This window comes from Maniola jurtina, chromosome 18 (assembly GCF_905333055.1).
Source record: "Maniola jurtina chromosome 18, ilManJurt1.1, whole genome shotgun sequence".
NCBI lineage: Eukaryota > Metazoa > Arthropoda > Insecta > Lepidoptera > Nymphalidae > Maniola > Maniola jurtina.
In genome coordinates, this window is record NC_060046.1 from 2,791,513 (window position 1) to 2,810,076 (window position 18,564).

At 36.3% G+C, this 18,564-nt stretch overlaps 1 protein-coding gene across 2 annotated transcripts; it reads right to left on the minus strand.

The window, feature by feature from the left end:
* Positions 1–10,662: 10,662 nt before the first annotated feature.
* On the minus strand, positions 10,663–16,843 carry LOC123874350. Of its 2 annotated transcripts, XM_045919623.1 has the most exons (6): positions 16,377–16,843; positions 15,326–15,898; positions 14,355–14,915; positions 13,188–13,721; positions 12,109–12,627; positions 10,663–11,071 (listed from the first exon to the last, which is right to left on the minus strand). In XM_045919623.1, exons 1-6 carry the CDS (start codon positions 16,818–16,820, stop codon positions 10,964–10,966), a joined length of 2,739 nt encoding a protein of 912 aa, XP_045775579.1. In that variant the 5' UTR covers positions 16,821–16,843; the 3' UTR covers positions 10,663–10,963. The 2 variants fall into 2 exon arrangements, with proteins under 2 accessions (XP_045775579.1, XP_045775580.1); XM_045919624.1 differs by lacking the exon at positions 13,188–13,721.
* Positions 16,844–18,564: the final 1,721 nt, after the last annotated feature.

Below are 18,564 nucleotides of genomic sequence, written 5' to 3' on the forward strand. Positions count from 1 at the left end.
CTGGTGAAAGAATTTTCAAAATTGTACTGAACTACTGAACCAATTTTGAAAAGAATTTTCAAAATTGGTTCAGTAGTTCCAGAGATTACTTTCTACAAACAAACTTAAAAACTTTACCTCTTTATAATATTTGTATTTTTTTAATTTCATACTGAGAAACCTTAATATCTTCATCATCATCATCTCAATTTATCGCCAGTTGACTACTGAGCGTGGATGTCCTCTCAGACTGAGAAGAGCTTAGGCCATAGTCCACCATAATAGCGTATTACGAATTGGTAGACTTCTCATACCTTTGAGATTATTGACAACTCTCAGATTTAGGTTTCTCCACGATGTTTTTCTTCACCATAAAAGCAAGTGTTGCCTAATTTACTGCTTAAAAATAACATCACTACGAAAAGTTCAGGTGCATGCCCGGAATTGAACCATAGACCCCCGAATAGGTGGTTAACGTTAAACTTTGGTCGCTAAAACTTTGATCGTTGCGTCTAATTATTATCACATCACGCTAATATTATAAAGGCGAAAGTTTGTATGTGTGTGTGTGTATGTTTGTTACTCCTTCACGCAAAAACTACTGGACGGATTTGGCTGAAATTCGGAATGGAGATAGATAATATCCTGGATTAGCACATAGGCACTTTTTAATCCCGAAAAATCAAAGAGTTCCCACGGGATTTCAAAAAACCTAAATCCACGCGGGCGAAGTCGCGGGCATCGGCTAGTTACTTTATATTAAAAAAAAACTATTTGTAACTTTGTTAACTATCAAATTATTCAAAACGCCCACATTAAAGTGATATTCAAACGTTCGAGTTACGAATAAGTAATTTTTTGAAGCGATTAATATTTTCAACTAATTCCAACACAATATAATAACTTACCTTGTTATAAAACATCTCTCATTTCATGACAGACACGTATCGCGTTTCTGCTGCTAACTTTGAAGTTATGAAAATATCAAACATATGCCAATATAGCATTTATAAAGAACAGTACAAGGTTTATTTTTGGTTGGCTGCAGTTTTATAATGGAGTTTTGGTAAAGGAGCCAAATTGAAAAAAGTTAAACAAGTGTAGATACTTTGCTGCATAGAGGCTGACAGTTGATGGATTCAATAAAAGTTAGTGAGGACACATGTGTTTACTTGATGGATTAGAAGCAAATAAAAACGAAAAGCGAAATAATTAGTACTAATCATTCTGGGTTTGCTTTAGTTTTGAACATCAGTATTTATCGTACAGGTAGTTTTGAAAATCAAGACTTAATTAAACATGCTAACTGAAAATTTAGTTTAACGAAATTACCTCCCAGGATTTATTCAAACTTTTTAAAGGCGACATAAGCAATAATAAAAGTTTTTTGAAAATTATACGTCTATGTTTTTAAGAGAATTTCTTCCTCCTTATTCTGATGCATCGCATGCGTCCACGTGGATTTAGATGTCTAAAAATCTCGTTGGAACTCTTTACTTTTCTGGGGATAAAAAGTAGCCTATGTCTCTCTTCAGGGCTTTGATTTAATTTAGTTGATCCGTTGTTCTGTTGCAGCGTGATGGGCAAATCAACAAACACACTTTCAAATTTTATTACATAATCGGTATTTTACCCATATAAATATTTATATTTTAATGAGAAAATAAAAAATGCCTGCCTTTGTAAATAAAATAGCAATTTATACATGAAAGAAAACGTTTGCTAATATATTCTTCCAGCCCGGCTAGCATGGGCAGTAGATAAAAATTATATCCCCGATTATATCCACTGGTGTCATAGAAATCAGTGGATATAATCGGGGGATATAACTTTTATCTACTGCCCATACTAGCCGGGCAGGCGTCTTTGTTATCTCTCATTCAAAATACCAGATCTGAACTTATCGTTACTCTTTGGAAGTGGGTATAATTCAATGTGTCATAGACTTAATTCGCCTTTAGGAAGTTCTAAGAATGCACCTCTAAAGATTAAAGTATTTATAAGTTAAAGTTACTGTCCAAGCTTTGGAAGTTGCCGTCAACTTGCCGCCAGGAAGTTGCAACCAATTTGCGACTTTTGACAACAAGTGTCTTCTACTGTGTAGTGCGTTACAAAAATAGACATATATTTTACATTATCTTTATATTTGTTATACAAAATTATAAAAAATTAAAAATAAAATATAATGGGAAATCTTTAGGTATATTTCTTGCTAGTTGGAAGGACATTCCGAATCCTGCCCGGGTTTAATTGAAAATTTCAAAACCACTTATTAAACTTTATTAACTGAACAAAAAATCTTTCTATGCCTGTATTATTTCAGTAATCAAAATAATACTGATTCAAAATCTTCATTTATAACAAGTGTAAATTAAAAATTTATAACACCCCCGACGATCCAAAGTATTTGAGTTTTCCAAAACATCATTTTCAAATAAATAATAATGTATATCTAGGCAACGTCCATCTTGACAGCTTGACATTTGTCAATTGACTTAATATTAAGAACCTAACGGTTATCTAACCTTCTTTTCTACAAGAAAACTAGAAAAGAGCTGATAACTCTTAAACGGCTGAACCAATTTTTTTGGATTATAGCTAAGAACACTCTCGATCAAGCCACCTTTCAAACAAAAAAAACTAAATTAAAATCGGTTCATTCGTTTAGGCGCTACGATGCCACAGACAGATACACAGATACACAGATACACAGACACACAGATACACAGATACACACGTCAAACTTATAACACCCCTCTTTTTGGGTCGGGGGTTAAAAAGATAAGCTGACTAACTGACAAAATATCAACGTACAGGTAAAACGTTGAAATTTAGAAGAAGTTGGAATGTCGTAAAATTATTGTCTTTATTTGTGAAACTAGGTGTGTTTCTTTGAGAAAGCAGCTTTAGCAGCTAAATATAATAGTGTTAGATCTTAACTTTCTTCACAGTGTTCATTCTGGACACTGGAAAGTTCCAAGACTAACCTCTTCCTTTTTCTATAGAAAAAAGTTTTTTTTAAAGATTTAAAAGGATAAGCCGGACTGCCATTTTAACAGCCGTACTAGCCTAACCTAGTGTGCAGTCTCGTGAGTTAGTTATTCGTTAGGAGTGTTTATTTCTACCTACTCTACTCTGTCTAGCATTCCATAATCATAGTAAACAGCAAAAGTGCAATAAATCAATATATGTATCATATTGTAATGTAACTATGCAATGGAGTTTAATTTGGACTCAGCTACAGTTACAAAACTAACAAAAATCTTAAAACAATGATCATAAACCAAAATCTTTGGAGGCTTTTAGGCACGTGGCATTCATTTGATTATTATTTAACGGCGTCGTAAACTAAACTTTCATTAACTTAGTGTATAATGTTTGCGTTTGTTACTGTCATTAGCATAATAATATTTTGGGCAATCATTTAATTTTACGTCCTCAAATAAAATTTGATATCGTGTTTAAGTATCTAAAACGAATAAAATTCCTTTATAATCCCGACTTTCAAAAAGCACTTGCCTACCGTACGTCGTATGTATATGTTGAGTTTGTTTGTTTCAGTTTTTGCGACCAAAAGCATAGTTCACTCTGCCCATAGTCACAGAGCGTCCGGATAATTCTTTTCTTTAGGTTCTAGCGAAGGGCGATTCATTTGAAAAACAAAACGGTTGTTATTATTTGATCAAAATCGAATAATCATTGAACAATCGAAAAACAACAATTATTTTTAGGCTGTTCCGTTATTGTTACGTAGAGCGCGCTGAAATTAAATTGAAAATCGAATGCAATTGCGCAATTGATTTGGATTTTCGATTTATTTGTTCTAGACCACATTTGTAACGAATAGAGTTTATAAAACAATCGAAGAATTGAACAATCAATAGATGATTTTATTTATTTTATTGTTTTTTGTGAAGACGAATGGTTTAGGCAATAGTCCGCTGCGCTGGCCAAATGCGGCAGTCATCACACACGTTTTAGAATATTATGGATAACAGAAGGCATGCAAATTCCTAACGATGTTTTGCTTTACCTTTAGCAAGTAATATTTAATTGCTTAAAACACCCAATCCGAAAAGTTAGTTGCGCGTTCCCGGAATCGAACCCTCAACCTCTCGAATGGGAAGCGGACGTGTTAACCAAGAGGCTATCATATCACGGCTTGTCACACGCGTAGATTTCAGTGATAAAACTTTTACACTTTCCTAAACACTACTTACCAAGCTCAAAGGGTAGCATTCGAATATCATTAAAATTGGTTCTGTATAGTTTTTAAAGGAAACTTGAGTGCGAGATACAAAAATTAAAGTTTCATCGAAATAGGTTACTTTATTACTAGTAGAACAGCATTCAATGTAAGCAGAGAGGAAGGTAAGAGCAATTAATTTAAAATACAGATTTTAAGAGAGCTCTTAAGAGGCTCTGTAACTTGCTATCGCGGTAAAATAGAATGGAAGGAGAAACCTTGAATCATTTCATAAGATATAATAGGTAAACCGAATCTTTAAGTTAAAACTGAACCAATACATAGGAGAGTTATGAAATGTTATGTATAAATAATATTATATCATGATACTAGATGATTTTACTATCAAAATATGAGTAACGAGGGGATGCCCGCGGTTTCGCCCGCGTGGATTTCGATTTTTTAAATCCCGTAGGAACTCTTTGATTTTCCGGGATAAAAAGCAGCCTATTTCCTTCCCCGCGATGTATTCTAAGTCTGAACCAAATTTCATTAAAATTAGTTTAGCGGTTGGGCCGTGAAAACGTAGCAGACAGACAGACAGACACACTTTCGCATTTATAATATTAAGAAGAATGGATGGAAAGGAGTCGTGACTTTTTCCATTATTTATAATATTATAATGGTGGTAGTTTCATTGGAGTTTTCATGCGGTGAGTCCCCAGAGTACTCGAGTAAGAGATTTTGACTTTCAGGTCTAAAAGATCTTATAATCTAGATAGGATAATAGCCGGAACCGATGGGACTCCGGGCACTGAGGCAACAAAAATGCCTTTAGGATTATTCTAACATTTAAATAATGTAAGTAATTTTTTTTTAAATTTATATTATTCTAAATATATTTTTGTAATAATAGTAGCGTTTTACCTGAAAATAAAACGCATATTAAAATACTTACCTCACTGGAAGCTTTATATTGAGAGTAGCATTTCCGTTTCCGTCGATTTCATGCCAGTTTTCGTACTTTTATTGATGTCATATCCGGTTTTGTGGCGCCACCTGGCGGGGTCGCGCTCAAAGTTTTCGTAAATTGCTCAGCGCGGCCATGGCTTCATTGGCTCAATATCACCAGGCAGGAATTACTGAAAGCTTCCAGTGAGGTAAGTATTTTAATATGCGTTTTATTTTCAGGTAAAACGCTACTATTAAATAACTTGACCGTAACTGGAAGCTTTATATTGAGACCCTGTTTGTTTTCGCCTGGTGACGCCACATAATAGATATTAGAATTCTACGCCAATGTGATAACATTTGTACCATAATGAGTACTTATATGATATTATGTTCTTTTTCATAAACAAAATTTTGTTTATTTGAATACAAAATCAATAAAGAAAAGAATTTTAACTATCAGTCATAGAACTGAAGAATAGTTAGTTGAGCGATACCACCTGGACTAAGTACATTGCCTTCAATCACTTTACATTTAGAAAAATTTTGAATTGTATTAGCTGATTGCTAATTTTCATGGGCCATCTCATCATAAGAATGATTTTCCCTGAGTTGAGTGTATGCTACGAGAAGTAGCAGATATGCTTGCTTCTTTCAAAAAGGTTTTTACCCAGTCTAAAAATTCAAAAAAAATTCAAAATTCAAAATGTTTTTATTCAATTAGACTTTTACAAGTTCTTTCGAATCGTCAAAAGCATCTACCACTGGTTCGGAATGCCTTCTGCTATACCTACTGTACGAGAGGCACGTTTAATCCGTTAACCATTATAAAATATAGAGCATTATATTTTGTAGCATATCATACTCTGTCGTTCAATAATTAATTACCAATTACACATATAAATCCAAAAAGAGGGTAAAAATACCCGTTATGACTATTCCTATTACAAGCAATTTCTGATTGGTTGTCTATTTCAGATTTTGAGCCGAATTTAGGGCAAATGTCAGATTTTATTTTTATAATCATCAAATTTTATTAAATACACATCATTCGTTCTAAGGTACGATTTTGATGCAATATGAAGTTATCTGAATAGTAAGCAGTAATAAAAACGCAGATATTATAAATGATTAGTTAAGTAATAAGTTATTATTAGCACCCCAAACGGGTGGATTTCAAATCTCTCTGAAGAAATCGATTTTAAAACATGCTTGGACATGAATACATAATTGAGTGAATTTGCTTTTATTCATTAATATAGCACATATAAAACACGCGCATTAACAAACATTACTTGACTTTTATTTCATACATCCAATAACAGATCCAATTACAGATTCGTGTAAGAGGAATGAAAATTCTAAATTATGTCATTTATATTATGTGCCAAAACTGGTGCTAATTGTGATACTTTAGGTTCGTATCAATATTTTTCTTTAAAGACCATGATGATCAACGTTTTCAAGCTTATTCAATAGTTTCAAGATAGATTTCCGCTTGAAATTAAGCAGTGATTTACTGCTTAGGTTTTATGTGTCTAATGTATAGGACCACTCATTATTTCTAGACTTCTTAAGACAATGACAGACCCATTGCGAGTCAATGAGTGCGAGTTTTATATAAACGGTCGAGGCCCGCCAAACACTTTCGATCGGAGTAAATTATATAAACTAAATCAACTATTCAAAAAATATTCCTTTTGACCAATTGAGATGGGTCAAGAGTCAAGACGAAGAATTGAAAATAATGGCGTAAACCAACTATGCCAATGGAAACTTTCATGAGATACAGCATCGTGAAACAGGACTTGATGGTCCATCAAATCTAAGAGTGCATAGTTGTGTACTTCGAATGCTTTCTCCGAGGTGAATAGATCGACCTCCAGGATTACCCACTTTGCAAATATTATTTCCACGCAAGCTCGTATTGCCACTCTGGGAGGTTGGCTATGACATTAGATACAAATTATTTACATGATTACTATACATACCGGATATAATATTGTAAGCTATGGTGTATTTGTCAAGCCATAATTCCAGTATCTGGAATGTTTTATTCAATAAGGATAACAACATCCTTAAACCTTGTAAATATGCTTTATTAACAAATGAATGAATGAAAGAATGAACATCATTCCTCTTTTTCTTAGTAAATGAGAGAGTAACGTCTCGTCGTTACTTTGAATGAGACTTGAACTAAGGCGTAAGAAGTGAGCCTTCTTGAAGCTTCTGAAGGGTAAATTTGACTATCATTTTGATAAGAGTAAAGCATTTGTTCCTTTCATGTCAAAGAGCATGATAGATGAAGATTGTTTATTAATGCTCCCAAGCCTGATCCAAAGCATCCGTTACTAGAACATGAACTAGTGGAGGTAGCTAATATTTCTCCTTTAGCCCTTATAATTTATTTATCGCATCTGCCAGCTTGGAGTGCAGCGTGGAGATCGCTTGATGGATAGACGACATTAACGGGTCGCAGGGATCCATGCAGTGTAATTACGTGGCATGTGGTAGTCTCTTTATGAGACCTATGTCCAGCGTGGACGTCTAACGAATGATAATAGTGATCTACCAGTATTGGATAGATCTTGGATTATCCAGCGGTCATTGGTTTGTTAACTAGCGTTTCTAACTGTTCTTACATCCATCAGCCCTCTTTGGAGGCATTTTCTAGGGTCTCCATAGTATTTCTAAATAGTTAGCCTCACTCTTTCGTGGTCAAAGAACCAATTCTCAAATTTTATATATCAAAAACAGTAAGTTCGACTGTAGTAGATATTAACTTAATGCATGTAAAAAATGTACATGTATTAAGTCTCTTGTACATTTAGCATGTAGTTACTTGCCTTAACTTGCTATGACAAGTTGATAAGTAAAATAGGACTCATATTTCACCATTCTCTTAATATCACCCATAGACACCGTGGTTAGTCCGAACGGCAGGTAGGTTATCATCTAATCTATCTAACTTTCCCGTATGGCCTCAATAAGAAGCACTGACACAAGACTGTTTCACTACATGAAAACAGACTTTGCATGTTTATCAAAATGAAATGTTCTGCCATAACATACATAGTTGTTTCGTACTTTAAGATCTTGGTCGGGATGACACTTCGGAGTTCGGTACCAGAAACAAGGTGAAAAGGAAGCTTGGCGTGCGGTGCAAGCTTCATGATTCATTTTACGCACTATTGCGTACAGTTCCTTGGGAAAAACAATAGGCGGTTTTTTAAATGTTGGTATGCGATACCATTGAAATAACCTTTGTATAACCTCTGGTGCCTCTATTTTCTTTCATTGCGAAAGACAGTGCACTAAATAACCTGCTTGGAACGAGGTCGGTTTAGTTTCTCTGATTTGTCTTGGAGAATTCGGGTGCAAATAATCATGCTGTGGCTTACTTACCTTTTTGGACCTCCAGTCCTGATTGAGGAACGATAAGAACTTTTTAGATGACCTTTGTAGATATTACCGGTATGTTCGTTTCCACCCCGCGAGGGTGTATGATATAGATCATGTTGGCATCCACCCCGCGAGGGTGGATGATATTGATCATACTGGTATTCACACCGTGAGGGTGTATGAGATTGCTCAAACTAGCATCCACCCCGCGAGGGTGGATGATATTGATCATACTGGTATTCACACCGTGAGGGTGTATGAGATTGCTCAAACTAGCATCCACCCCGCGAGGGTGGATGATATTGAGCATACTGGTATCCACCCCGCGAGGGTGTTATAATATTGCTCATGTTAGGATCAACCCTGCGAAGGTTGAATGATATTGATCATACTGGTATCCAACCCACGAGAGTGGATAATATTGATCATTGAATAGGCTCAATGCACGGCAAAGGTAGTCATGGCAGCTCTATGTATTGAAATGGTAACATTTGAAATGCATGGCCCCTACGAGGGGCGGGTGACCATTTTTCAGAAAATGCAATGTGCATGTCGAGTAGTTCCACGCGATGGAACGGCAACAATTATAATTTTCTGTGCTTGTGAAGCGGCGAACGCGTTCAATGTGTTTTCTATTTATTGCTGGGTCAAATAAATTTATCTTATCTTTATTCAAATACACTTTTGCAATTGCTTTTGAATCGTCAAAATAATTTACCATAGTGTATGCAAAATAGTTCCACGCGATGGAACGGTAACATTTTCAATGCCTTGCCCCCGCGAGAGGCAGCGGACTAATAATAATTGATTTTTGACTGAATAAATGTGTTCTTTTCGACCCAAAAAATATTAACAAACTCCACTCGTTTTTTCCCATATGGATGTAACCAAAAGACCCACCTGGCTCGTGATAATTTCGCAGCGCATCGCAATACCTTCTATGCTGTAGCTACCCACTAATTGTGGAAAGACCCGACGAAGTCTGATTATTGATTTCAGTCAATATTTTAGTTAATTTAATATTATTATTTAAGTTAATATTGATTTTCAGTTAATTTATATACGAATAAAAATAAAGTCAAGAAAGCACAATTTTTAGGAAAACCTAGGCTTATTTTTGTTTATGCAGTATGTGATAGCTGCATAAGCTTTATCTGCTAGAAATTGCAAGGTATCATACTTTTTTACCTCTTTGTTTGTTTCTAGGTCTATGAACCTTGAGTTTTATCAAAGACTTTTTAATGTACTGTGTAGGTACACGTAAAAACCAAGATGCGCTAGCTAAACCTGAAAAACCTGGAACCTGGTCAATTAAAGGTTAGAACCTGTTGAAAGTAAAATCTAAACACGAACTTTGTTATTCGATTTCATCCTGATGATCGTCAGGTGTGATATTTCTATTTTTATAAAGGTTACCTGTAATTTCATTACTATTCGATGTAACAATTTGAATTAACAATAACAATAACTAGAAAAGACATATCATAATCTTAAAAGAATTTCTCGTATAAATCCGAGAGGATTCATTTCAAAATGCAATCGGGGTCATAACTATCGTCATGTACCCTCTAAATAAAATGAGCATATTGTAACAGACTTAAAAGGTAAATTTTAGCTAAATAATATTAATTTCAAATATTTGAAATTCATTTCTAATAATCGGTTTCTAATTGTTACATCGTCTCAAGTACGAAAAGTTTTTAATAACTACCTTCTGGCAAATAAATATAAAGTACTGTGATCCGAACGGACAAACCGTTAAAAATATTGATCACGTACATATTATTATATTTTACATTTTACATAATGTAATATAAATTAAAAATAAGTACTTACTGCGAATTATTCACCAAATTCACTTTATAAAGTACCACACAATAAAATAAAATATCTTGCAACGTTTCGTGTTGACTGATTGCAAGTTGCTTCGACGGCAAACAAAACGCCAATGAAGCCATGGCCGCGCTGAGCAATTTACGAAAACTTTGAGCGCGACCCCGCCAGGTGGCGCCACAAAACCGGATATGACATCAATAAAAGTACGAAAACTGGCATGAAATCGACGGAAACGGAAATGCTACTCTCAATATAAAGCTTCCAGTTACGGTCAAGTTATTTAATAATCAATAATTGTTGTAGGCACCTTTAGTAAAACAAGTACTTAAATGGTAGTTTTAGTACCCACTTGCTTGGGCTATAATTATTGTAGTCGCTTCGTTGGTAATGCTACGTGCTTCGGTGGTATATTTTGTTGCAGGTAGGTAGTAGTTGTAGCATGAGTTTCGCGCGTCGCGATGGTTAGTGTTAGTAAATACTTCTGTGCTACCTATGTGCTTCTGCGTTATAGCTATAGTAGTTGCTTCTTTCGTAGTTATAGTATGTGCTTCGGCGGCAGTTGTAGTTGTCGCTTCGATGCTCGGTTTCAGTTTTAGGAGGCGGTTTATCTTATTGATATATTACGCATGAATCCCTGTCCGTTGATGGTCCGATATAACGAAACGAGTCTACGTAAGTCATTGGCTCTGCCGACTGAGTGAGTGCTACGAATGTTACCTGAAACAAAAATTGTAGATAGATATAATTACGGTTTTTATTTATGTGTTTATCTAAGTTGATATCTAGGATCTAATTTTGATAACGCAACTCCGCTCTCTTTTCCCTCTATATTATGTTATATTGGTAAAATAAAGCTAATTAAAGCATAAATTAATAATTCCCTCCCAACCGATTATTGGCCATGGCATCTCCATAGAGATTAGTCAACTGTGCAAAAGATTTATAGTGCACGCACAGTTGCACTGTCTATTCCCTCACTCTCATATCTTGATGGGACGGAAATGCGACACGACTGATGAAAACTCAGATGCAGGACCAACGGCTTTAGATGCTCTCTGACTCCAACACACGGAGTGAAACATCGCCAACTTCCTATCTAGGGGCTACTGAGAATTTCTTAACAGAAACTATGACTGACTTTATTGGTCCGACCCAGGATTCAAACCCAGGACCTCATCAGCAGTCAAAGCATATTTGACTGTAGATGAGGTCCCACTAAATCAATGAGGCAGTCAAAACTTAAATTATCGTTTTATTAAACTGCGCCTTGAATAAATATTATCACACTAATATTATAAAGGCGAAAGTTTGTATGTGTGTGTGTGTGTGTGTGTGTGTGTGTGTATGTTTGTTACTCCTTCACGCAAAAACTACTGAACGGATTTGGCTGAAATTTGGAATGGAGATAGATAATATCCTGGATTAGCACATAGGCTTCTTTTTATCCCGGAAAATCAAAGAGTTCCCACGGGATTTCAAAAAACCTAAATCCACGCGGGCGAAGTCGCGGGCATCGGCTAGTTTAAAATATATAATATTATTTTAAATATAAGAAATTATTATCTTGTAACGTTCCCTATAAATAATGTATATATTATTTATGGAAGCACTATACCCAAAATCGATTAATGGACGGAATGATAAGCAACAATACTAAACCTTAGTGGTTTTTTTGTTGTGTTAAAAGCATTTGTAAAACGTTCAATATTTGATAGTTAATTAAAAAAAAAAAAATTTAATACTGGATTACTTACGTAGCCTTGAAATCTGCCAGATCCACCGAGAGTTATGTTTAATGTTTGCCAACCAGGAGCAAAGTCAGATGTCTGATGATTGAGGGAAACGCCACCTATGAAATCATTGGTTCCTCCGACAGTGGGCTGAAATACTGATACGTCCAGTTGATTATGTATCGTTGCAGCCATCATATAAACGTTCACTTCTAACGTGCCTCTTGCAGTCATTGTGAAGTTCAAGGATGATACGCAACTTAAGCCTGCTTGGGGTGTTATGAATCTGGTACTATTTGCATGAGGGCTATTGATAGTGACAGATGAGTATTGCTTGATATCCCATGCGGAGAACCCAGTGCAATCTATATTATTACTGGTGAAGTTATCTTCGAAGTTATTTTCAAAATCTTCAGTTACACAATCAATAGGTGCTTCTTCATATATCACGCAAGAATCCTTGTCAGATGACGGCCCAATATAACGAAACGAATCTATCCAAATGATTGGATTTGGTGACCCAGACGTTGCTTGAAACATTACCTGTAACCAAAAATGGTAAATACTTGAGCAAATTGTGTATTATGCATAAGAGCCTATTTTAATTAAAGCGTGATTAACCATTTTTAACCCCCGACCTAAAAAGAGGGGTGTTATAAGTTTGACGTGTGAATCTGTGTATGATTGTAATGAACCGATTTAAATTTAGTTTTTTTTTTGTTTGAAAGGTGGCTTGATAGAAAGTGTTTTTAGCTATAATCCAAGAAAATCGTTTCAGCCGTTTGAAAGCTATCAGCTCTTTTCTTCGTCCGCATGGGTTTAGGTTTTTTGAAATCCCGTGGGAACTCTTTGATTTTCCGGGATAATAAGTAGCCTATGTGCCAATCCAGGGTATAATCTATCTCCATTCTAAATTTCAGCCCGATCCGTCCAGTAGTTTTTGCGTGAAGGAGTAACAAACATACACACACACACACACATACAAACTTTCTCCTTTATATAATATTAGTGTGATGATTATCGTGACTAATATTCTTTAAAAAAAATTTAAAAGCTAACAAAACATAGATGACTCAGTTTTAATATTTCAAAAATTTACTCACATATCCATCAAATCTAGCAGGCCCATCAACTGTCATGTTTAATGTTTGCCAACCCGGGACAAACTCTGGGCTCATGTTGCTGTGGAAAACTCTACCGATTGTGATATCATTTCCTCCAACAATTGACTGAAACACTGTAATAAACAGTTGGTCAACTAACGATGTTGACATCATGTATAGATTCACTTGTAACCTGCCCCCTGTAGCCATCGGGAACTTGAACGATGACACGCAGCCAAAGCCTAGCTGCGGCACGATAAAACTTCTACTTTCTGGATGAGGACTACTGATATCGACAGATGCGTATTGCTTGATATCCCATGCGAAGAACCCAGTGCACTCTGTATTGTTACTGGTGAAGGTATCCTCGAAGTTATCTTCAAAATCTTCAGTCACACAATCTTCGATAGGTGCTTCGTCAGATTCACCTTCATATATCACGCAAGAATCCTTGTCAGATGACGGTCCAATGTAACGAAACGAATCTATCCAAATGATTGGATTTGGTGATCTAGATATCGCGTTAAACGTTACCTGGAATCAAGAATGGTACCTACTTAAATATAAATAGTTAAGCAAATTTATGAATGCGTAATAACTTCTTTTAATTTAAGCATGAATAATTATTTCACGTTAGGTCCATGAGTGCAATATAACAGACTAGCCGATGCCCGCGACTTCGCCCGCGTGGATTTAGGTTTTTCGAAATCCCGTGGGAACTCTTTGGTTTTCCGGGATAAAAAGTAGCCTATGTGCTAATCCAGGATATTATCTATCTCCATTCCGAATTTCAGCTAAATCCGTCCAGTAGTTTTTGCGTGAAGGAGTAACAAACATACACACACACACACACACACACACACACACACACACATACAAACTTTCGCCTTTATAATATTAGTGTGATGAAGTAATTAATGTGTTAGGCTAGACGTGACAGAGCCAGAAAGAGACTATAGACACTCTTGCGCAGATCTTGTACATGTAAGAGTTGTCGTAAACAGTCGTAAGATGTAACGCATATTTGTGCTCTTCACAAACCATGGCCCAACTTTGTATTATGGGTGGGTAGCTATTTCACTAATAAACCAACTGAAGATTAATATATGAAAGGTAGCAAAATTTACCATAAACAACTCAGTTTTAATATTTTAACAATTTACTCACATATCCCTCAAATCTAGCAGGTCCATCGATTGTCATGTTTATTGTTTGCCAACCCGGGACAAACTCCGAGCTCATGTTGCTGTGGAAAACTCTATTGATTGTGATATCGTTTCCTCCGAGAATTGACTGATATATTATAATAGTCAATTGGTCAACTAGCGATGTTGACATCATGTATAGATTCACTTGTAACCTGCCCCCTGTAGTCATCGGGAACTTGAACGATGACACGCAGCTCACGCCTGGCTGCGGTGTGATAAAACTTGTACTTTCTGGATGAGGACTATCGATATCGACAGATGAGTATTGCTTGATATCCCACGTGAAGAACCCAGTGCACTCTGTATTATTACTGGTGAAGTTATCCTCGAAGTTATTCTCAAAATCTTCAGTCACACAATCCTCGGAAGGTGCTTCGGTGGTAGTTGTAGTTGGAGCTTGAGTGCTAGATTCATCTTCATATATCACGCAAGAATCCTTGTCAGATGAAAGTCCAATGTAACGAAATGAATCTATCCAAATTATTGGATTTGGTGACATAGACATTCCGTGAAACGTTATCTGTAACCAAAAGTGATAATGTTAAAAGAAAACTAATAAACCCGTAAAACTTACTAGGCTCATCCATATAGTTGAAATGATTGCAATATGACGTATTATGAAGTAGGTAATTCATGCTAGAAGACCATGCCATATCTATGCCTCATCTGGGCAAAAATAATTGTTCGCGTCATTTGAAAGTCGACGCGGCGGTGCCAATGTATACCAATATTAGCCAATCTAAGTGATGGTTTATTGATTTGACACAACATATCGTACAGCGTCATAGGTGTTATAAGGCCATGTAAACCACACAAGATCGATGGCTCTGAAGTCTACTGAAGTTAAACTATGAAAGGTAGCAAACGGTCGACTATGCATAAATGTACGTAACGGCTCAGTTTTAATATTTATTTTAACAATTTACTCACATATCCCTCAAATCTCTCAGGCCCATCGACTGTTATGTTTATTGTTTGCCAACCCGGGACAAACTCCGAGCTCATGTTATTGAGGAAAGCTCTACTGAGAGTGATATCATTTCCTCCCACAATTGACTGAAATACTGTAATAGTCTGTTGGTCAACTAGCGATGTTGACATCATGTATAGATTCACTTGTAACCTGCCCCCTGTAGTCATCGGGAACTTGAACGATGACACGCAGCTCAAGCCTTGCTGCGGCACGATGAACCTTGCACTTCTTGAATGTGGACTGTCGATATCAACAGACGAGTAATTCTTGACTTCCCACGCGAAAAGACCAACGCATATTCCATAATCATTCGTGAAGTCTTCCTCAAAGTTAGATTCGAAATCCACAATTACACAATCCTCATTAGGTGCTTCGGTGGTAGATGTTGTGGTCGTAGTAGGTTTTGCTGTAGTGATTTGATCTTCTTCATATATCACGCATGAATCCTTGTTAGAAGATGGTCCGATATAACGAAAAGAGTCTATCCAAATAATCGTATTTGTAGATAGCGCTAATGATTGAAATGTAACCTGAAAGGAAACAGCAAATAATTTAATCAATTCATATTAAATGATAAAAATTGTTCATTTTATTTATCATCGCGATGTTATCTATATAGAATAAGTATAAGTAAAAGTAAGTTGAATGACTAACAGATCAAAGTATAGATAGTTTACTGGCATAGAAACTTGCGATTTCGCATGTAGGTTGTCGTTATAATTTTAGACCTCCACAAAGAAAGGATTTCCAAAAAAATCCACCCTAACGAAGCTGTAATGTGCCAGTCAGTAGTTCATTCATTATTATTCACGAATAGACGTCCACTACTAGATATTAGTCTCTTGTAGAGAATTCCACGCGCAAAGGTCTAGGACCATGTTAATCCAGTGGCTCCCTGCGACTCGTTTGATGTTCCACCTGATCTGTCTACCTTGTGAGGAGAGTCTTACAACGATGCGGTTTCTGGTGCAAGTTCGCCATTCTAGTATGTACATAAAAGTTACTTACGTAGCCCTCAAAGCTACCATTTCCATGAATGGTCATGTTTATAGTTTCCCAGTCCGGATAAGAATTTGATATATGGAAAGCTGTGCCAATAAGAACATCTTCTGTTCCGACTGTAGACTGAAACACCCTAGCAGATATATGATCAAATGGTGATCCTGATATCATATATACGTTCACTTCTAATATACCACCTGCAGTGACCGTGAACTTGAACGATGACACGCAACTTATGCCTGCTTGAGGTGTGATTAATCTAGTACTTTTTACATGAGGACTATCGATATCAACAGATGAGTATTGTATGACATCCCACGGAGAAAGCCCAAGGCACACTCCGTGATTGCTAGTGAAATCCTCGAAGCCATTTTCGAAATCCACAGTAACACAATCCTCACAGATCACATAGCTACAAACGAAGATCAATAAAACACAATAACGATACATTGTAAAAAAACTATGTCACTCGCTCGAAGCGTTGTGACTAATAAATAATAACAATTATTTTTAATATCAATTTATCATTATTCTAGTCATACAGTTAGGTAAGATAAAATTGTGGATAAGATAGCGTTCCTAAGAACCAAATTGCACCCGAATTAAATAATTCTTGCATCCGTTATTGTTTTCACTTAGGAATGTAGTACTGTTTTTAATAAATTTTATGATGGTTGTAAACAGTCAAAATGCTTGGCTAAAGCAGAAATCTGCACTTCACGTCGTGCTTGACCGTCTCAGAAGCCCTTAAGACGACAGTGTCCTATTCAGAGGTCCAGGGTTTGATCCTGGGCACACTCCTCCACGGGTTGCGTGCTTGGCCAGCCTGGTGCTAATACGCCTCCTCATTCTGAGAGGAGGCCCGGGATCAGTAGTGGGTTGGCAATGGTTCAGATGATGATTGACCGAGTGAGATGGGCTCATGTGTCAATCAATCAATCAATCAGCCTGTTTGCGTCCACTGATGGACATAATATACCTTCCCAAGAGTGCGCTACCACACACGATCCTCCGCCTTGGTCAACCACCCACTTCCCGCTATCTTCTTAAGGTCGTCAGTGTAGTGGGTTGGAGGTCGTTCCACACTGCGTTTGCTGATACGCGGTCTCCACTCCAGAACACGTCTGTCCTAGCGGCCATTTTGCAGCAGCAGATGGGCTAGTGTGTATAAGGCTTTAAATAAAGTTAACGTTTATCGGCGCACGTCACCGCAGACCACGGGCCGCGCTTTATCGCCAACACTCTAGATTTTATGGGCGATAATGAATCTAACTAGCGCTAAGTTAATTAAATTTCCTTTAAACTACAGCCGATTGAGAGAAAATGGCATTTACTAACGAACGCCTGTACCCGACTGGCGACCTTATTATTTAATAGTTTCTTGATATCATTTAAATTTTAGATACCAAGAAACTCACTTTCAAAATTCAAAATTCAAAATGTTTTTATTCAATTAAACTTTTACAAGTGCTTTTGAACTGTCAAAAAAATCTACCACTGGTTCGGAATGCCGTTCCTACCGAGAAGAACCAGCAAGAAACTCGGCGGTTGCTCTTTTCAAGTACATATTCAACTTACAATAATATGCCACTAAAATATTACGTCTAGAGTTTAAAGTTAAAATATTATTTATTATGTAGGGGGCATAGTTCAAAAAACAGGTAGACGTTGGGTCTCAAGGTACTGAATGGTGGATCAATGTGGGCATTAGGGTTCCAATTGGGGAGTCAAACGGCCACATTGATCCTGTGTTATGCGTGAAAAAATAAGTATTTAAAAAAGTTTTATTGTAAGGAGACACAATAATGATCCTGATAATGTACTTACTGAAAGCAAAAAAGAATTAGGTAGGTCACCACACCATTCTCCATATAAAATTAAAGTGATCAGGCTAATATGAAATCAGAACTAAAGTTGTGTAACGAACAGAGCGATCGGTTAACAAAGAGGGAGTAAAAATTGCAATAATTAGATTTAACCCACTCAAGCCACAAATTAGGCAAGCTAAATAAAACAGTTTAGTAAAAATAAAAGGACGTCTTAGTTTAAAAATTTTAATAACGTTGTTGTACTCCTGTAAGATATATTGTGAGAGAACACATATTATTGGATTTCTATGGAGTCCAAAAAAATTTCATTATGTGCAGATGATTTATTATCTGTGCCTATTTTATTCACAGAGTAGGTATAATTA